Below are 22,141 nucleotides of genomic sequence, written 5' to 3'. Positions count from 1 at the left end.
CACATAAGTTTAATAATATAGTGGTTTCATCTGCTTTCATTCAGTTTAAAAGAGCACGGTCCATCAAGAGAGGCTGATGATGACTGGGGTCTGTTTTGCAAGGTCCTTAAAAGAACTATGGAACACTTTCTTTTTCTTATTTGGAAAATAAACTACTGAAGATCTCTGCAGTTACGACACAATTTACAATTAATCCTGTAAAAAAAAAGCATTTGAAGGTCAAATTTCTAGACTCCCTAAAATGACAGAGATGCTAAGGCATGACCACAAATTTCAAGGAAAAATAAATGTATGAGTTTCTTTCTTGAACGGAGTCACTATTCCTGAAAAAAAAAAAAAAAACAATTATATATATATATATATATATATATATATTTTTTTTTTTTTCTCCTTTAGGGGATATAGTGAACAATCGGGGGAAAAAGTGTGACTAAATGCCTCCTTTCACAGTCACTTGGTAGTTTCTGTAGAACGCATGATATACAGTATATGGAAAAAATGTGGATTGTTAATTTTTCCAAGAAAATACTGTCACTATGATTGATGATGATGTGAGTGAACTGAATGATGTGTCTTTCCTCCAGACAGTTGGTTATTCTTTAACTATATTTTATGTAAATTGAGATTTAAAAAGATATTAGCTGTAGTGAGTGGGTGACCGTGGGAAGATGTTAATCACAGTTTGTACATTTTAACCACTTCTGTGTCTTCAACCCTTCATTTTATATACTGCAATTTGCATACATGAGTTTGTTATGCTATTTAAAGTAGAATAGCATATCTTCTCAAAAGCATTCCATGTCAACTACCCACCTTATGCAACATTATTGACAATAATACCAAAAATACATAAAACATACAGCAGATCCACAACAATAAAAGCACCAATCTCATGTTCAACATATATATATTTTATTGTATTGACTGAAACCATTGTGTAAAACATCCGTCCAGGAACCACGATAGGCCAAGTGGAGGAAACAACGTAAAAATAAAAAAAAGGGGGGGGGGTGAGCATTTGAGTAGACGTGTTGCGGTGCATGCTGTGAACACGCAGAACTGATAACACCACCTGCAAAAAAGAGTGGAGATGAGCACATGCACTTCAGCGAGTTCTGATGCAAAAGTTTTGGCACCCCATGAGGCAGCATAATATCTTTATAATTCTTTTTTTTTTTTTTATGCTATACCATGAAGTTTCTATAGAAAGCTGCATAATGTGATGTTTTCTAGACATCAGAAATTCTTATAGTAGCAGCATTGAGTTGAAAAAGTTAAAAGGTGACAAACAGGCTGTGCAAAAGTTTTGCCACCCTTTTAATTGTGTAGATTACCCGTAGTCACTTATTTCTGTTGAAATGATAATAATCTGGGGTGCCCAAACTTCTCCATCAAATTGTATCGGAATTTCATGAAATTTTAAATTGAATCTTTCTTAGTTTAGCGTCTTCACAAAGTACAACAAAGAAAAGAAAATGTAGAGGAAGTACCTGTAAGGGGGGCGTTTCTCACTCGTCTATGTATTCGAAGGGTTCTGGAGCCTCGGGCTCCTGTTCTTCCTCCTCGATCTTAGGGCCATGAGCAGACACGGGCTCCACAAGCTCCTCCTCTTCCTCACTGGTGTCTTTCAAGATGATGATGCCACCCGTGTGTAACTGGGAGCGACAATGTGGACGAAGGTGGTTTACTATATGGTGTGACAGTCCAACTATATACTTTCAGGCAAAATCAGTTGTCTGCATGTCTTATTTAATGCAAACTTCAGAATCATGTTTTCAACATTTTCATATCTGGTCTCCTAAAATTTCTGTTTATTAAGCAAATGTCTTCTCTCTGAAGATGTTTCTTTCATTGGCAGCTCATTGTATTTCATTTTACAGAAAACAGGCTCAAATCAAAGGGGTCAGACTCACGGGTTTGAAGGGCTGGTATCTGCAGGTGTCAGGCATGGTGAGGACCTTGAGCTGGGCGGCCATGACACGGGCTGGGTTCTCCAACATCTGGAAGTTTGGCTCTGGCTCTTTTTTCTTTTCCTTTTCCTTTTCTTTCTCTTTTTCCTTCTCCTTCTCCTCGTCTTTCTTCTCTTTCTCTGCTTCTGCCTGTGTTTCCTGCATCAGATAAAGACCAAATTACTAGGTTTCTGCAGTACGTGACATGCTAAAGGTTTCTGGAAGTGCTGTGGGACAGGCATACCACTTCCATCTTTTCCTCTTCCTTCTCTTTCTTCTCCTTTTCCTTCTCCTTCTTCTTGGCTTTAGCCGTGATGGACAGAACGGCGGTGGAAACCTGACAGAAGAACAGCGGGTTAAGTTACGCCACGAAATCTGGGACTGGAACATTGGTTTTCGGTATCGAGTGGAGTTGTGACAAGCCAGGTGAGCATTCATGATGAAAGGGTTAAAACAGACCTTCTCTTTTTCCTTCTCCTTTGGCACTTCCAAGGGTGGAGGGTAAGCAAAGGTGGAGGGCTTGCAGTTGGATCGATACTGCACCTTTGGCATCTGTTGACAGGAAATAACTTATTCATTCAAAATGGAAAAGTGTAGATTTAAAGACTTAAAAGATTTAACCTTTATTCTGTTCTCTTAGAAATATTTTGATATCAAACAGGTCTCCTGTGTGGTTTGTTTGAGAAGTGTTATTTGTAGGACTCCAGAAGTCATTGCCCCTTTACAGCCTTTCATAGGAGTCACATAGGAGGTTCAATGACAGTTAGGATGTTGCAACATCCACCAAGTTCACTAGTTCACCAAGTTTTTTTCTGAGAGTACTCTTAACATGCAGTACTTGTGCCTCAAGCAATGAAGAGGACAATTTTGGTAGCATCGGCTTTACCTAGTTTTAACATTTGCGTTAACCCCAGATTAATCCAAACCCGTCCCTGAAGACTCTTGATAGCTGGTTCAAGTGTGACCAATTGGGGTTGGAGCTAAACTACAGGACAGTGGCCTTCCAGGAACACGATTGGACACTTCTGAACAAACCGCTTTACCAGTGCTCCAACTAGCATGCATGGTTTAATGGTTTGGCTTCAAGATGGATACATGGGGTTTATAAAGTTTGACACTTAATGCATACAAATGTTTCTCTTATATACGAGGGAAGTCAGCCATGTTGAGGTTGCACTGGATTGCTTTATAGGCTGGAAGATGTTTCTTCTTACCTTCAGATCCTTGTTGAGGCCAATGATAGCTGTGGGTGTGAAGGCCAGAGACAGGAAGTGAGAGAGCGGGAACCAGAACCAAAACTGGGTGAAGACCAAGAGACCCACCACAGATGGCATGTGGGTGTGGCCTGTGCGTGACTGCAGAGAGATCGTCACATTACGACCGCCTGAGAAGAATCAGAGAGATGGTGTAAGCAAGCTCCTCTGGAACCCCAAGCCAACTCTTCATTAGCAAAGCTTCAACAGCAAAAATGCTACCCATCAGAACACTCCATGTGAAATACTCTCCCGAATTGGTGGGTTTGTACACAAGCTTATATTTGGGAAGCTGGGGCAAGAGCATCTTGAAGGTCGATGCATTCTTTCAATATTAATAGGCAAGCACCCGTGGGACTGAGTGAATGATATTTGCTTGTAGTGGCATGAAGACGTGGTGCTATCTTGTTTGCCACGCCACATTCTTGTCACGATTCTATTCGGTTTATTCGCAAAGCCTTAAAACGACTTACCTGCTCTAACATGCATACAAAAGGTTTGCTTTCACCATCACATTTAGCACAGAACGCACAACCATTCAGTTATTTGAGATAAAGACTCTATAAAGCACATTAACCCAGAGAGAGAAAAAAAATCCATTGACATTTTTAGCAATAGATGCATTAAAAAGATCAAAATTCTACTAAGCATTTTTCCTTTATTCCATTAATGAGAAGAAGGTAAGGCAGAATGCAAAGAAATAAATGAAACGAAACACACAAAAGTCTAGTCTAGAAACTTTAAATAGTCACATCTGATACTGACCTGCATCTAGGATGCCCTGAGCCAGGATGGCCCCAAATTTGGCCATCACATCATCGTGCTTGTCACTGATCACCTTTGAGTAGAGCTGTCGAAACTGGTTCACCTATGGAAAGAAATAGCCAAGGTACAGCTGATCTCTGATATACAACAACCGATGAACGAGAACAGGAAACAAGATGCAAAATCAAAATGGTTCTGGTCTTAATTTAAAAGATGGTTTCTTAGGGATTTGACAAGGTCAATACAGATTCATGTGCGAAATGACTTAATTCGCTTTCCAAAATATTAAATAAACACTTAGATTCTGTTAAATTTAGTCTGTTCGAAGGCATTTATGAGAATCATACTCCGCTTTCTCTCCCCAAGTTTTCAGGCCAGGCTCATAAAACATGTGGCTAGCATGAATTAAAGTCTGCCCGGAAGGGATATTTAACAAATGATTGCCATTATTACAACTCCAGCCTTTTATTACACCATAAAACAAGGATTTCAAATCAATGTTACTTTCATGTGGCCATAAAATTCGCAGTCCGGTAATAATCATGTGGTAAACCCGAAGGAAAATCACCCCAAGAAACAAGCAAATGTACCGTGACTACACAACCACATTGTAGAAATGATTCGACAAAAGTCTGATATTATAAGAGGTGAATATTTATAATTTAGGTGCACACTAGAATCAATAATAAACAGTTAAATGACAGCCTATTGTTCATTTTCAGTCTGTGTAGTCTCTCAAGCCCACAAAAAGTTCCTCTAGGTAATGTACATCCGTTAATCTGGAACCTTATTGGTGTAACATGCGATCCACATGAATGTATATTAAACATTTACTGTGATTTTGTAGTTCTGTGCCTCATATTGCAGTCAGGCAAGGATTGACAAAGTCTTTTTTTAACACTTACGAATCCCAAAAGCCAAATAATTAACCCGAACCACCCAAAGTCACACATCCCCCTTACCTTTGGACAGGTGACCTCCGTCTGCTGGATCATGATTAAAGCCGAAGCGATCAGCGCCCCCTGTCTTACGTAATTCACTGGATCATTGGACATTGGCTCCAGGAGATTGATTGCTTCCTGTAAATTGCATATAATGCAGCTTTTAAATCATCTCATTTCTCATTTAAATCTTATAAATGTCTTATGAACGCGACACTGTGTCTTGTTCCCAATGAAGTTCCACTCATACAGTGGTTAAAACAAAGCTGTATTTGTTCGATAAACAGGAGTACCAAACTGAAAGACTTGCCCTGAAAATTTTAGACTCTAGCACATGAACTTTTCATCCTTTAGTTTGGCTCATGGGTATTTAGGGTCACATTTGATCTTTAAGTTAAAAGCCAAATCATTTTGAATTACAACTACACTGAAGACGGAGCCCGAACCAGCAAGTTTGGCTCACAGATCATTGAGAGCTCAGGTAACATTACACAACATACCATCATATTTCCTCGATTGAGTCAGCAGTTGTTTGGAACGATTAATTCAAAATAAAGCCAGAGTTTGTTTGACAAACGGAGCCAAAAAAGGATTGTGTCGGGACAGCAAAAGCAGAAATTATATTGCAATAAACTTTGACCAGGTGTATAAATCTCAGACCCAAAGCTGAATTTGTGACCCATTTAAACAGAATTAAAAATGTGGGAGATCTTGGCTCACCAAAAAACTCCCAGAGTTATTATAAGTTAAGACCATCTTCCTATTCCATTTTTCCAGCTCACCCAACGAGGGAGTTGAGTGGTTAATGGCTTGAGCATCGTCCAAGGCATTGGTTTTAATCTCATCTCCACTCGAGAGGTAAATGTGCCATCTGTGACTCTTCCACTGGTAATGCAATTAGTCACAGAACCGACCTGAGCATGCATAAGAGCCAATCCCATCTCTCAGGATTGTTGTAAGACAGTTCAAACATCTCTCTTGGGTCCTGGCAGATCTTGCCCAGCTGTCTTACAGACTCCTTTAATAATCGTTCAGCCATCTAAACTTTAACAGTCATATAAGGGCTCCAGACTGTGACTAAAATGGCCACAGATGCAACAACAATGACTGAACAAGAACTGATATTGTTGATAAATTAGAAGTTACAGTACACATATAAAGCGATACAAATCTTGTAACAAAACGTTACTATATCAAATCTCAGAGCACTTAACATAAAGTTATATATACCCAACTTTATTTGCATACGTACACTATACTCACATTGTACATATGATATATCGATATGATGTGTGTATATTATAAGCTATAACATTTCCAGCTCTAATCTACTAAATGCAACTATAAGGCGTGAAGATATTACAATATCTTACATTATACATTAGCATTAGGAGTTTATGTAAAGTTGCTTTGAAAGAATGTTGTGAAAAATGTTAATACAAATAAATAATAAATCTGACATCATAACTCTTGACATCATTATACCACATGTTCGATTTGTGCACAAAAGACTCGATTAAAGGTGCCATACAATGCAAAAATCACTTTTCTAAGGTGTTTGAACACGGTTGTGTGGCTGCAGTGTTTGAAAACAACCACCCTATAAATGGTACAAATCCACTCACTTATTGTTTTACCATCCCAAAAAATCATAAACAGTCTCTGCACACTAGCAGTTCCAGACTATGACTGCATAGTCAGAGAAAGTCCCACCCATTTGTGACTCTCTCTGTCCTATTAACACTTTACACTTCACAAACGAGGCTCAGTTCAGTTCTGGAGTTGTGCAAAGATCGCTTCTGAAAGAGGGATCGATACCAATGCTTCGTGCGCAAACATCCAGACTCCATAAAAGAAGGCATCCCGCATCACCAAAAGAGCTTCTTGGCTAATGTTGCTAAAGCTACAATTGTCAAGGTCTGTTTTCACTAATGCTGCCTTCTCGTGCTGCCAGAATGGTTGTGTATAGGAATGGGGTGGTTAAAAATTGCGTTTTGAAACAGTGTTAAAGTAGCCCAATTTCGTGGGAAAACTGCGGACTTGGCAACACTGTAAGGGAGGAGGAAGCACTAGCTCATTTTCATTTAAAGGGGACATACACTTAAACAGAGCATTTTAACTCATACCCTTAAACTGGCAATTTCAATAAGCTATAAAAAATTATCTGTGCTGTATTTTGAGATATAACTTTGCATACACACTCTGGGGACACCTTTAAATGTATTAACAAGCTAAGAGTACCGAGTACAGATACAGTATTGATCCAAACTCACCTTGTTCCCAGTGCCAGCACAACAGATGCCCAGAGCCATTGCAGCGCCGCAGCGGACGTGAGGATTGTAGCTTTCAGACAGCAGAGAAACCACACTGGGACACTGTTCTGGAGTCCTGTAGACACAAACACAAAACACTTGAAGCAAAGACCATCCATTTCTCCAAACGGTTTATTTTCTCCGACAGCAATACTTTGGATCGACTGAAGGAATGCGAGGCTTTAGTTCTTTGTACAAAGTTTATGCAAAAGGACTATTAAACTGGTGTGCAGCCAAACTTAAATTTATAACAAAAGAATCTTACTCTATAAAACACTACAGGTTTCCATTCATTAAGCATATCTGAAGTATGCACATGAGTTTATTATGAACGAAACATAAAAGTATGGCAATGGGAATCTTAGGCCATAAATGTGACAAGACTTCAAAATGTGGTTCTTTGGCTTTTAATACAGTTGAATGAAATATATAGAAAGCTTCCATATGAACAAAAATATCAATATCTATGCAAACTTGATCTGTTGAGGAACATAGTTTACCAATTACAGGAAAAAGAAAAAAAGAGTCTTGCAGTAACCGTTTCAAGGACGTTTCTATGTAAATCTTCTGTTTAAGTCTGTGGTAATGGTAATCTTAAATAGCCCGAAGGTCTAAATGGCCACGCAGGAATAAAGTAATCAAATAACAGCCTCATTTTCCTCATTAAATCCTCCTTTGAGACTCGGCTATGCCAACACTCTCATATGTCACATAACACAAAGTCACTGAAAGGGAGCAAAGTTATTGCACTAAAGAGAATTAGTTCTTCTCATTGACTTGAATTAGCTATTTACATAAAAAAAAATAAAAAATAACAATCAATCAATCTAGGGATGGCACTGATATATAACGTAATCAATATCCATTATTATAAATCCTTACTTCTATATACTAGTATTACGTTTCATACGCTGTTTTTCCATTACCTCTCAAATTGCGCAAATTGAAAATTCGCCAGCTGTAAACATGAATTTCGCCAAAAACCTCCATATATCGCAATACTTTTTAAGACTCGTGTTTTTCCCCCCCACAATTAACGGTCACCTGGCTTACCCTTCGAATTAAAAATAAGGGCTAGTGCTGTGTCTGTGTTATATATGTAAACATAGCAACATCTGTCATCGTGACTTGTCGCGAGAAAAAAATACAAAAATACATTTTAGTTTAGCTTAACATTCATTAATAAAAGCGCATCATTTTGCTATTTTTTTTATATTAAATAATGCAAAGGTGCAAATTAGAAATGGAAACACAGATATTAAAGCGCCAATCTAAATACTTAAAAGCTTCAAATAAAAAGTATCAAATATTATTAACTAAAAGTTAATAATACATCTATGTAAACATGGAAATGAATTCAAATAAGTATCTAATCTTTAATTCAGACTAATCTGCTCGACATAGATCATTTGATTGCAATATGCGATTAATTGTGCATAACCATATTTGTAGTTTGTATAATACCAGGTCGATTTAAAATAAACTGAATTAAATTTAAAGTTCAGTTTTGGTCCAGAGCAACAACAAACAACATCTCGTCAGTAATAACAGACAACATGTCCAGTTGAGACAACTTATTGAACCCTTTCCACAGGCCAAACCATTTCCGTGGGAAGCTAATCCACAATTTAGTACTCCCATACAAATGCCAACTAGCAATAAAAAGGATTTGACTTAATCTTTCATCAGGCTGGAATTAATGAGTTGTGCTGGATATCAAGGGCCGAACTTGGCAAGCTGAGAAATACAGTTTCAACACTGGAGTTGGGAACCTTCTGTACAAATACAAATCTTGGCCAGGGTCTTATGGTCATCCACGGCCATTTATTCAATCTAATCCTGACTGGTCATTTGGGTTTTAGAGGCTCATCTCAGATTCAGACTGGAGCTTCATTTGTTGTCACACACAAATCTAGATTTGCCTTCAATATTTTCTGGTATTCATTCATAGCCACTTGCCAATTTTATAAAAAAAAAAAAAAAATACATCTTTAGGCATTTATAAAATAAAAAAAGACAATGTTTGCACTCTACACTAATACACATGCCTATGCATGGTACATCTATAAGTAAAAAAAAAAACAAAAAACAGAAAACCATTATTTAAACACTAATGAAAAAGTACTAAACATTCTAATAAAAAAATTTAAACTTTATATTCACAACTTGCACTCGTTCAATGTCAAAGATCACTGTCCCCAAAAGGCTAAATATACACACACACACACATTATATATATATATATATATATATATATATATATATATATATATATATATATATATATATATATATATATATATATATATATATATATATATATATATACATACACATATCATATATATATATAAAAAATTCCTTCATAAGAACTGCTTTGTCTTACTTCGCAAGCTCAATCAACCTTAACAGCCTCTTAATTCTTTAGCTAAAAGCTCAGTCCTAAATTTAGTTTTGTCTGATTTAAGTTTTTTCTTGTTAACTTTCATAAACAAAAGACAAAGTCTGACACACTCCAGGAGTCGGAGGCATTCACGGTTCAAGAGTTTCCCTTTGCCAGACATTATCCAACGCACCAGTAAAATGAACAAACAAAAGAGTCCCCTCCACCAACACCAGTCCACTTTTTTTTTTTTTACTAGTTTATTATTAAAACAAAGACTTCAGGTTTCCATACATACTCACAATAGAAAAGTCAAAGAGTTTCAACTGAAACATTTCTCATTAGACGTCTACAAAACTTTGGGTATAAAAGCAATTGAAGGAATTTTAAAAGAATAAATTTAGGTCCGATTATTATCATATCAGATTATTATTCAAAGAAAATGACAAATAGAACAAAATTACTAAATGGCTCAAATTAAGTTTTTTTATTCAAAATATTTATAATAATAATGGTACAATCAAATGATACTATTATAACTACTTTAAAAAACATTTAGAATGAGCCTCTTTTGTTGGCGTTTTCAACCTCTAGCTACACAATGTCAAGGTGGGAAACAGATGTGTCTATACAGCACATAGCAGTACTGGGAAGGACGAGTTGGACGAAGATTGTTCACAGATAGGCCTCGCAAAAGTCATTTAATGTGAAAGTCAGAGTCAAGTCCTCAATCGATACTTCTTAAAATACGACAGATCAACCACAGAAGCGACCTGCTCAGTATTCAGAGGGTGTTAAAGGGCAATCACGCTCCATCTGGATATACAGACAGCTGAGGGAAATTAGCAGGGTGCTTCAAGGTCCAAGTTTGGATAGAAACCCAATAGCTCAATAGAAACTCAATAGCTTAACAAAAAGAATCAAAAACACCATGTTTCTTCATCTCTGGCAAGAAGTAGGTGGCAGGGATGTGCTAAACCATTTTTTTTTAAATGACTAGTTGACTGAATGAAAGAAAATGGATAAATCACGTTATGGAAAAAGTATGAATGACAAAAATAAACAGCAGCATTGCTGCATTGAAGAAAATGACCCCCCAGGATCCCAGTGTCGACACATTCATCCGTTCCTCCAGGTTTAACTCGTGAGAGAGTGAGAGAGAGCGAGAGGCAGAGGCAGAGCGAGTCAGTGAGCAGACACAGAATGAGAGAGGAAGGCTCAGAGGACGTATGGAAGTTTTAGACCAGTCGGTGATCACGGTAGGTGATGCGGAGAAGATCTGGGGATTCGTCCAGACCCTCGAGAACAAGGACATTCCTCAGCATGCAACTGAAATGTGAGATAATATCTGGATCCGTTCCCACAGAGAATTTGGTCGTCTACTTTTTTTTGGTGTACATATAAGATGAGAGTTCACAATCGGAGGAACGTTTCATGTAGTAGCACCCGTTTCATTTGCTTGAAAGATGAGCGAAAACAAAACGTTGAATGATATGGAATTAAGCTAGAAGGAAATCTTCAGGTCTGAATTCAAGGTAAGTGAAAAAGAGACTGAAATTTTCATAATATGTTTTTTCATGGAAGAATTTTTAATGTATTTAGAACCATTTTAAATTTAGAAGACAAAATATAGTTAAAAAATTTTAATGTAATTTGATGAGATAAAAACAAGGTATATTAAGCTTATAATGGGGTAAAAACTACTTCAAACAGTGGTAAAGTTGGTAAGGGAAATGAAATGGTCTCCATAACAGAAATAAAAAAAAAATTACAGTAAATTCATGTTATTCTACAGTAGTTACTTTTTTCTATAAATGCCAGAATTTTCCTATATTTCATAAAATTATATACATATACACTATTTGTCTATTTCACCACACTCATTACATAACGTTATGTTAGAGGGAGCCATTTCGAAATTATAACGAAGTTATGAAACCCCAGTTATTCTGTAAACATAAACATTGTTTATGAAGTCATTAGATTGATTGAAGTAGATAGGAATACAAATTACTCCATATGGTCAACACTCACAGATCATTACTGATAGCTACTTCCTTGCTTAATTCAGAAACATGGCCTGGAACACGTACCACTAATCACATCACGAGAAAATCTAATTTATCATACATCAGTTTGAAGACCACTGTAATGTTCATATTCGCAGGAGAAAGAACAAAGATGGTCCGGACCTTGTCTACCATGTGACTAATCCGCTCTTTTATTCATCTGGAGATAATAAATTGAAAACTCTTTTGCTCAAGCAAACACAAGTGCATTATTTGAACTTGAACGTACCACCACCCTCGGACCAGAGGGAGTCTGTGACAATGCTGGACGAGCTCACGGAAAAAACTAAAGCACAACTTTCCAAAGCAGAATGGCTAGCAGTAGCGTCTCCTCTACGCCAGAGCTCAACCAAACAGGGAGCGAGAATTGGGAATCCCTCCAGCCTGGAGAACCACTCCGTTGGGCCGCGCTGCTCATTCTTCTGGTTATCATCCCCACCATTGGTGGAAACATCCTGGTCATTCTGGCAGTGTCTTTGGAGAGAAAACTCCAGAACGCCACTAACTTCTTCCTGATGTCTCTGGCTGTGGCCGATCTGCTGGTGGGATTGCTAGTAATGCCCATCGCTCTGGTGACTGTGCTATTTCGTAAGTAACCCAAACATTAATTATGGAGGACTGTTTATTGTAGAATTTATTAGCAGATGGAGTCGGTGTCCTGATTTTGAAAAGCTTTAAAGTTTCTCAGAATTACACTAAAACCGTATTAAACAGCGATAAAGACCATGTTTCGCTTCCCCGCACTGACAGAATGAATACACACAGAAGTCAAGCACTCTTCAAACTGTTTCTGGTGTAAACATGCCTCACAAGCTTCAAACTACACAACATCTGCCAAGCTACTGCTATTATAGTTCTGATGCCAGCTTGGCTTTCAGTTCCGATGCCAAAACCCCCAGTCGGTCTATTATTTCTCATTAATTAGACCTGATGACATTTATTGAACCTTATTTGCTGGACCTTGTTTACTAGATCATAATCTGGCTCTTGAACAAGGACCTTAAAGGGACAATTCAGCAATGAATTTCTGTTGTTATTTGCTCAACTTCATGTCACACCAAACCTTAGGACTTTCAATGTTGTCCGAGGTTTGGAACAACATTACAGTAATGTTAAGTTACATTAAAAAGTCTGGATTTCCATTTTTAGGGCAAACTATGCTTTTAACAGAGCTGGTAGATTACTTATAAATTGTAGTCAGTTACTGATTCCAAATTGCATGGTGAAAATAGTAAAGTGACGTAATCAATTGCATTACACATTTTTGGTAATATAATCAGGGGGTACAATAATGTAATGTGTGTGAGACAATGGTAACTCTAGATGTTAATTTTTTTCAACACAATAACTCGTGATTAAATGCAATCATAAAAATAAAAGCAACCTTTACCAACTGGAGCAATTCAAAGCTTTCAGTCTTGTGGAGGTAAGATGTGCTCGCTTAAACATTAAAACCAAACGTCCACCAAAGGCCACATCCACATCTGTGGACCAGGTGAAGACGGGAACTGAAGTTAAAGCCATGACTCTGTGTAAAACTACACAGCGCTTGATAAAGAGTCTCAGCAAGGTTAAAAAACAAGAGCTTACTATGGAGAGCACAGCACAAATGTGTTTCTCTGAGAACGAGAGAAATATTTACATGAGGAAGTTGAGACTTGGCGGGGCAAACCTAAAGTGTGGTTGAGCAGAGTGACTCTTTATTTTGCTTTCAGCAAGAGAGGGCACACTTGCCTGTCAGTCTTTATGGGAACTAGGGCTGGACGACATAGTGAATATGTTCGCTTAGATTTTGTGTCTCGCCTTAAAACGTCTAAGAAATATCATAATGATTTTCATGTGCCTTGACATTTGAACAAAATTGTGTTATCACCCAAAATCATTTTTATGGGGATTCTATGTGGTATATTTACTAATGTGTTTGGGTGAATGATATTTGAACAAACATTTTATACATTTTTATTGTTTTAGTTCTTATGCTGTAGTCACATTAGCCGGGATTTTGTGGGGGAAGAAAATCCAATGTCTTTTGTCGACAGTGATGTATGGAGCACTACTCCCAACACAATCACTTTTAAACTAAGTGGCTATCTGTTGGTCAACACCGCTAATTCGGATTGCAAAATCTGTTTAAAATCTTTCACCCTTAAGCAAAATTCCCAAATGCATGGATTCCTATTACAATGACTTTTGCAATGGAAAATGGTAAGTGTGACCGCAATCATTCAACATTCAGAATCCATTGAGCAACAATGGCTTTTTGAATAAAATGTATGTGACTGGGAAAAACAGGATAGTTGATTTAATTGACGATTTACACAAATGCAAGGAAGCAATACAGAATAGTATCATCTATTGCAGGTTAGTCTAGTTTAATGCAGGCTGTTAATCAAAATTAATCGCATATTTACATGAAAGCTTTGAAATATACTTTTATATTGCAGTAATTTCACATGCAATCTTCAAATTAATGTAAAAACAATATAAAAATATTTGTTTAGTGGCTTCTTTTTTTGACTTAAGCCGAGTATCACTTATAGCAATACTACTGACATCTCTGAAATTGTTATTTTCTTTTTTAACCATTGACTATTCAACATTACAGTTGAGAGCTATCAATTTTAACATTTATAAGACTTTAACAAATAACTTCTAATTTAGGTTAACTTAAAACAGATCTTCACATAAACCCATTATAACAAATGTCATATTTACATGTGCCCTTTATCAATTAGGAACTATAGCCTACAGAAATTTAATAAAGTTATCAAACACTAATTTCTAAATTAAATAAGGTATAGATGAATCCTTAAAGCTGCAAAAGCAACTGATTTCTATTTTTTCTATCTTTTGCTCTTTGATGAACAGACATCACAACAGATGGGTTATAAGCTTATTTGGCTGCTATTACTTTAAGAGCTGCCACTGCTGAACATAACATGAATCTGACACAGGTTTGTAGTTTAATTCATGCTTTAATATGAAATAATAGTATGAGTCAACCCTAGTTCCGCGTTTGCGTTTAATTCGAAAAATATATCACCTCTGTTAACATGCTAATTTTGATAGCACCCATTTATATACATAAATTGGTCTCTTCTGCTCACCAAGGCTGCATTTATTTGAACCATTTATTTTAGGGATTATAGAAGTTAATAATTGTATTCATTTAACCATCATTCTGGTTAAATTAATTAGCCTACAAAATGACTGCAAAACATGCTGGATTCAGAAAGCCCACCTGGCGATAATGTAGCCCTCTCTGACGAGCTTCTATGAGGATATGTTTAGTGAAGAGGGGTGATCTGATCCATGCCAGTTTTCAACATCTGGTTATAGGCTCTCCAAACCATGGAGGTCCACTCACACACACAATTTTGGAGATACACTACGGTTAAGGTCCATAAAGGCTAGAAATCATGTTTAAAATGTAAGCAAACATTGTAGTAATGAGCCCCAAAAGGTTTTTACAAAAGGCAACTTTGTGAAAAACGATATCCTGAAGTATTTGGAGCAGCTTATTATGAGTTTTACCAATGTTTTATCGATGTATTATTTAACATTTTACCTTCGTTTTCACTTTCTTGTAAATGTAGAATTGTCATGAGAGCAGTAATAATGGCATGTACAACAAAGTTTATCTGTTTCAGTTTAGCATGAAAAAGACTGCAGAGATGAAAACTACGTAACCTTTTAATCTTGTAAACCTTATTTACAAGACTTTAAAGAACAGCATCTGTAAGTGCAATGGGATGAAGACTAGGGCTGGAGCGATTAGTCTACATTATCGACAATGTAGACAATAAAAAATCGTCGACAAATATTTTTGTTGTCGAGTAGTCATTTGATTTAATTTGACCTACTTTAGAGCCTGCAATAATGCAGTTTGACCAGTGTGGCGCTGTAGCGCAAGACTGTAATTCAGCCCACCTCGATGCAATTCAAGAGAAGAAGAGATACAGCGTCACAAGAGTACACGCTGCTTCAGAGAAACGCACCTGAGCCGAACTGAATGGCGTTTGGATATGAAAATATATGACACACGCTTTCCTCTCAGTAACGAAATAATCAATAACAACAACAATATCACAGCAGTGTGAAAGCAGCAGTTAAATATGCATCTTATTACACCGATGTGGATGTTTGCACGAGCTCAGTAAAGCATTCACGTTGAGTAAAAATAATATAAAATACTTTGATGAATATAAAGATCCAGAGATCAGATTTTATCTGACATAAAAAAAAAACTTTTGTCACATTATACGCAATACCATTCAAAAGCTTGGAGTCAATATCACTTTTTTTTTTATTGGGGTGGGGGGATTATTGTAGAAATTAATACTTCTATTTAGCAAGGATGCTTTAAAATGACAAAATATTTATATTTCAGATAAATGCTGATCTTCTGAACTTTCTTTTCATCAAAGAAACCGGAATTTTTTTCTTCAACAATAATAATAATAATAATAATAATAATAATAATAATAATAATAATAATAATATTAATAATAAATGGTGCAGCAAATCAGTAAATTAGAATGATTTCTGAAAGATCATGTGACTGGAGTAAAGATGATACAAATTCAGCCTTGAAATCACAGGAATTACATTTTAATATATATATTTTCTAAAACTTTTAAAATAGTAAAAAATCTTTCAAAATTTCACTGTTTTTGCTGTACTTTGGATCAAATACATACAGGCTTGATAAATACTTCTTTAAAAACAATGTTACTGTTCAAAAAATGTTTGACTGGTAGTGTATATTGTGAATAAAATTGTTTATCAAAAAATAAAACATCTAATCACCTTTATTTTGTTTCTCATCCATATTATACACTTACGAAAGGAGATGTTAGGCAGAATGGTGTGTCATTCAGTTAATTTACATATAGTAATCAAATGGTAAATAAGAAGGTTTCTCTCATCTCATTTTGTGTCAAATATATATATTTGGATAAATGAATTATTTATATATAATAATTGTAAATACATAATATTATTTCCCAAAGCTGAAGTGATTATACTATCTTTTATTTAATACGTATAACAATATTTTAATTAATTGCAAGAGCTGAATAATCAAATTCTATTGATTAATCGAAGATTAGTCGACTAATCGTTCTAATAATCGTAAGATTAATTGACTATCAAAATAATAATTTGTTGCAGCACTAAGGACCAACTCGATTATCCACCATTTCATGTCTGTCACTAAAATAAACCACATCACTGAATATAAAGATGAACCGCCCAAAAGTTTAAATATTTAAAAAATATTTTAAAACGTTTTTTTTTTTTTTTATCAACTCAAGCTTGTTTCTATTTAATAATGTTGTGATACATTAAATACAAGAAGGGATGCAAAGGCTGTGATTAATTTAAAGCAATGCATTAATGTTAATGTCCAAACAAGACATTATAAACAAGAAAAAACGTGTATTATGTAAAAAAATATTATTTCTTCTATGTAATTTATTTATTTTCCTACCATGAAGAATCTGTGACTTACAACATACTTGAAATAATCTGAAGTTCTTCATAGGTGAATGAAAAGAAGAAACAAGAAGTGAATACTAACTTTGAATATTAAATATGAAAGGTTTGGCCTGCATTTTCCCGAAACACTGAATGGCACAATAACTCTGATGAAAGCCATGCTAAGTTAGCGTGCATGAAATAATGAGGAAAGATGCCTTTAAAATGTGTGTCCCATCACAAAATGACAAAAAGGTCTCAGAGGTGGTCTTAATTTAAGTTCAGACAGTGCACTGATTTGTGCTTAATATTCTGTTCATATTTCAGACTCCAGGTGGCCCCTTGCAGATTTCCTGTGCCCTATCTGGTTGTTCCTGGATGTCTTGTTTTCGACTGCCTCCATCATGCACCTGTGTGCCATCTCCCTCGACCGCTACATTGCGATCAAGAAACCTATCCAGCACAGCCAGTTCAAGTCCAGAGCTAAAGCGCTGGCTAAAATAGCACTTGTCTGGCTAATCTCTATAGGTAAGTCACAATGTTAGTCATTAGCCTTTAAAGATGCAGAATATTTCCATTTTCAATTGTAAAAACACAAATGCCACAGCTTCCTTCCAGAAGACGAAGAGGCTTACAAATGGGAACAAACTCATATCTAGAATTGCATTACTTACGTTTAATACAATGTGAAATTACATCTTTACACAAATCTGGAAAATCCCAGTCTCTAAGTGCCAAACCGATCGATGATCTCAACACTTGTTGTCTGGAAAACTTGCATGTGCGTTCATTTCATTTCTCTCACGTCACTGACTAAACAGTGAGCTTCTATTATTTACACAAACAAACAATTTACTTTTAATAATCGGTTTTAGTGATACTTGGACGTTAGCTTGTGGGGGGTGGGATGAAAGTAAACACCTTGCAAATCCTGCTCGTTAATATCAGTCCAGACGATAACTTTGGCTGTGTTGTTTGGACAAGCTCAATGCACTGTTCTGGAATCATAAAGCAGTTTCACCACCATGAAAGGCAGGCCACGTGCTGTGTCACTTCAACACTGACCATGAAACTGTGGACTCCTGAGAATGACGTTGCAAATTCTCACGTTTGACAAAGCACTATTACTGAGAGAAAGCAGGCAACAGGAGCTGATGGTTATAGATACTTAAACTGAGAGACTTCAAATCCAAGATGTATTATTGATGTTGTAATTGCTATTGTTAGTAATGATTGGCAAATGTATACACTATACAATTGTAGCACAAGAGTTCCACAATATCTAAAAAAAAAAAAAAAGACATCTTCTGCATTTTTAGTTTATTTTACTGTGCTATAAATGTTGCTTTTATAAGACGCTGTATCAAGTTAAAACATGCCTCGAAGCCTGTGTTCTGTTCCATTACGTAGTGCTACATCCATTTTTTTTTTCCAACAACAGATCTCATCTTATGTGAGCACCTCTTATAAAACCTAATCGGGATCAGATGAACCCCACACAAACTGAACTGTTCAAGGCATCTGCAGAACCAGTTAGTCAAACAGTTGTTTTGGAAATGCACCAATTCATAGCATTGCTTAAAAACAGAAGGTAGCCGCCAAAAGCACAAAAAATACTTTTCGGTGGGCAGAAGCTTTTAAAGGAAATGGCTGACTATGCCAGGGGTCTCCAATCCAATACTGTCCAACAAATTTCAACTCCAACCCCAATCAAACACACTTGAACCAGCTAACCAAGGTGTTCAAGGCTACTTGATAATTCAGCCTATGCGGGTCTAGGCCTGGACTTGGACCTAAATGAGTTGGTGTAGATTTCTACACTGGTTTGAGTTAATCTCTCCAGGAAGGTTTACATCTAGGTGAAGGACTGGACACCATGGTCCAATAACGTTTTTGCAGATTTCCAACCCTGCACATGGTGAGCTAGGTTCTGCAGATTTCAGCTCCATCCCCAATCAAACACACCTGAACCAGGTAATCAAGGTGCTCAGGGCAGCTTGATAACTAAAAACAGGTATGTAACTACAAACTGAAGTCTGCAGGGCGGTAGCTCTACAGAAGCAGAGTGGGAGATCCTTGGACTATGCAGTTACCTAGTCTACTTGTGTCCAATCCTGCTCCTGGATATATCCCTTCCTGGAGATTTTAATTCCATCAAGTGTTGAAGTCCAGGTCCAAATCCAGGCAAAGGACCAGTGTAGACTGAATCAGTCAAGAATGACCCCAGAAAAAGGTCGAGTATGAGTTGAGATGAGACCTGAAGTGGATCTGCATGATTCAGACAATGTAAATATGCTATGCTTTTTGAGGTGAATCAAATTGGTCCTGAGTACTACCATCCTGGCTTGAAGTTTCAGGTAATCCCGAAGACCATGTTTAGCAGGTTCAGGAGGAAGGTTCCCCTCTGGGAGCAACACTGGGCACACTTGAAATCAATTTGATTAAGTTTAATCAATCAAATGTTTTATTTAAACCTTATTCTCTGTTAAATGTAATGATTGGTCTTTCTCCATCAGGTATTGCAATACCAATTCCAATCAAAGGGCTACAAGTCTTCGACCATCCAAACAATGTCACGTTCAACAGCAACCACACCTGTCTGTTGTCACCAGAAGGTTTCGGGGACTTCAAGGTGTATGGGTCTTTGACGGCTTTCTTTATACCGCTCACAATTATGATGATTATCTACTTGCTGACAATCCAAGTACTGCGCAAGAAGGCTTATCTTTTGAGATCGCGAGCAGCAAGGCCCAGCATTTCCACTGTCTTCCACCAGGAGTTGCCGGTTGTCTCTTCGCCTGAGAAAGTGGTCATTGCAAATGGAATCAAAAGGGACCGAACACTGCATCCCGTCACAAGGGATGAGATCCCTCTCCGCAGGATGTCCACCATAGGAAAGAGGTCCATGCAAAACTTGAGCAATGAACAAAGAGCCTCAAAGGTTCTGGGGATTGTATTCATGTTGTTTGTTGTGATGTGGTGTCCTTTCTTCATTACCAATGTGACTTCTGTACTCTGTCAAGGGTGCAACAGTAATCTAATGGACCAGCTGTTGGATATCTTTCAATGGGTGGGCTACGTTTCGTCGGGAATCAACCCGCTGGTTTATACGCTGTTTAACAGGACATTCAGGCAGGCCTTTAGGCGCTACATCACATGTAACTACAGACGTGTAAGGACTCCAAAAATGCAACGGAGAAACAGAATTTCTTTTCGGCCATCGGTGACCGAAAACTCAAAACGGTTTATGAAACATGGTATGAAGAATGGCATCAGCACTGTAAGTTATCAGAGTCCTCTTCGGCGGCGTCCTACGCATCTGCAGACCTCTCTGAACATCACGCTGGACACATTGCTTCTGACGGACAATGAAGATTTCAAACCTGACGAACACGTAAGCCACGTGTAGCGCATCCGATACACTTCAAATAAGTAGCACATCCGATACACCTCAAATAAGAAGCCAAGATAGAGATGTGCCAGTCGTTCAGTGCCAAAAGCCCACAAGTTCTCGTGGGAACCAATGAGATATGGTTTAAAAGTGTTCAGAAGGGATGTATAAAATGGTCGGGGGGTTGTTTTGCATGGTCGCCAATATCACATTCAGCCACACTTTATTTTAAGGTCCAATTCTCACCATTAACAAATCATTAACCACAACTTTTGCCTTCAATAACCTCCTAATTTGCTGATTATTAATAGTAAGTAAGGTAGTTGTTAAGTTTAAGTACTGGGTAAGATTAGGGATGTAGAATATGGTCAGCCAAAATATGTGTTTTATGAGCACTAATAAACAACTTGTATATAATAACAAGCATGCAAATAAGCAACTAGCTAATAGTGAGAATTGGTCCTTTACTAAAGTGTTACCTGATACTCCATCTTAATTCCTTGGATTGGTAGATAGATTCACACTTCATATGACTGTCTAAGAACCCCCAAAAGACAAAAATAGCTTTGGGGTGTGAACGTAATGCCAGCCTAATAACTGGTGGTACTGTGAAAATAGACAGTACCTATGGCAAAGAGAGGAGTATTTTTGCACATCCCAAAGTTAGTAGACAGGGTCTACAAAGTGAAGCCAAAATAAGACATCTTCTCTATATAAAGCACAAGTCTTGAATAAATAACATCTCCACTTATCTTCTGTAAACAATGAATAAATAATACATGCTTCACTAAGTTATGGCAGGTCTTCTTTACCTCTGCAGACTGATCTTGAATCAAAAATGCCTTTGTATATGTAAGGAATAACTTTGTAGATACTGACATTTTGCAAGATTCTTCTGAACTATTGCCAAATAAACTTTTTTTCCAGATAAAAAGTTGTTGACATTATGATTTTATTATGCGTTCAGACAATATTTCTTGCATACTAGCATAACTAAGAAGTGCTTGTTTTGGCGCAAAAACATGTCAACAGTGCTACTTTGAAGTTGTTCTTCTATGAAGAAAAAAAAACAACAACAGCCATGTTTTCCAGCATGATCTTATGGGGGAAAGATTCCATTCGCATTTGTAGTGAGTGATCAATCAACACCCAGAAAAGAAGAAGGTGTGCAGTCATGATTTGCATGTGCAGCCGTGATAGGAGGCCTGTCAGACAGACGACACAAACCTGTTGAATTGCTGCAGCTCTGTGCACTCTCTAAACACAGGAGGGATTTATATAGATTTATTTATTTTCTTTTAACTGACAATTGATTATGGGAATATCGCATGGCCTTTTTAGGGCTTAAAATAGTTCAGCAGTTCCACTCAGACAAGAACCAGAGGGGGCGTCTAGGGGGGAACTTACTGCTGGCAAAATAATAATAAAAAAAATAAAAAAAGAGAAGCATATGGGACAACACAACATGTTCTACCCTTGCATGCAGAGTGTTTAAAAGTGCAAGCTGTTTTCAATCGAAATCTGTGGTTGGGCCTATGATTAAAAACTACTTCAAAGTATTTTTTTTGTCTTGAAGCTGGTGATTTTGAGGTCATCAAAT

The 22,141-nt window shown here is 37.0% G+C and overlaps 2 protein-coding genes across 2 annotated transcripts in view; one reads left to right on the top strand and one right to left on the bottom strand.

Moving 5' to 3' along the window:
* Positions 1-890: 890 nt before the first annotated feature.
* The window catches only part of LOC127988454 (26S proteasome non-ATPase regulatory subunit 1), a 29,106-nt gene continuing 7,855 nt past the window's right edge, over positions 891-22,141 (bottom strand). Inside the window, exons 17-25 of the mRNA XM_052591213.1 lie at positions 7,182-7,296; positions 4,930-5,046; positions 3,968-4,070; positions 3,164-3,333; positions 2,409-2,501; positions 2,194-2,286; positions 1,914-2,108; positions 1,491-1,655; positions 891-1,072 (exon numbers count right to left, since the gene is read on the bottom strand). Of these exons, the coding sequence (XP_052447173.1) occupies positions 1,509-1,655; positions 1,914-2,108; positions 2,194-2,286; positions 2,409-2,501; positions 3,164-3,333; positions 3,968-4,070; positions 4,930-5,046; positions 7,182-7,296 (1,033 nt within the window). The 3' untranslated portion in view covers positions 891-1,072; positions 1,491-1,508. The remainder of the gene's footprint in view (positions 1,073-1,490; positions 1,656-1,913; positions 2,109-2,193; positions 2,287-2,408; positions 2,502-3,163; positions 3,334-3,967; positions 4,071-4,929; positions 5,047-7,181; positions 7,297-22,141) is intronic.
* htr2b (5-hydroxytryptamine (serotonin) receptor 2B, G protein-coupled) lies at positions 10,693-21,471 on the top strand. The gene is made up of 4 exons (XM_052591214.1): positions 10,693-11,138; positions 11,771-12,260; positions 17,478-17,678; positions 19,667-21,471. Exons 2-4 carry the CDS (start codon positions 11,984-11,986, stop codon positions 20,557-20,559), a joined length of 1,371 nt encoding a protein of 456 aa, XP_052447174.1. The 5' UTR covers positions 10,693-11,138; positions 11,771-11,983; the 3' UTR covers positions 20,560-21,471.

The sequence above is a fragment of the Carassius gibelio genome, chromosome B22 (genome assembly GCF_023724105.1).
Source record: "Carassius gibelio isolate Cgi1373 ecotype wild population from Czech Republic chromosome B22, carGib1.2-hapl.c, whole genome shotgun sequence".
In the NCBI taxonomy this organism is placed as follows: Eukaryota; Metazoa; Chordata; class Actinopteri; order Cypriniformes; family Cyprinidae; genus Carassius; species Carassius gibelio.
This window is presented reverse-complemented; position numbering and strand designations above follow the sequence as displayed.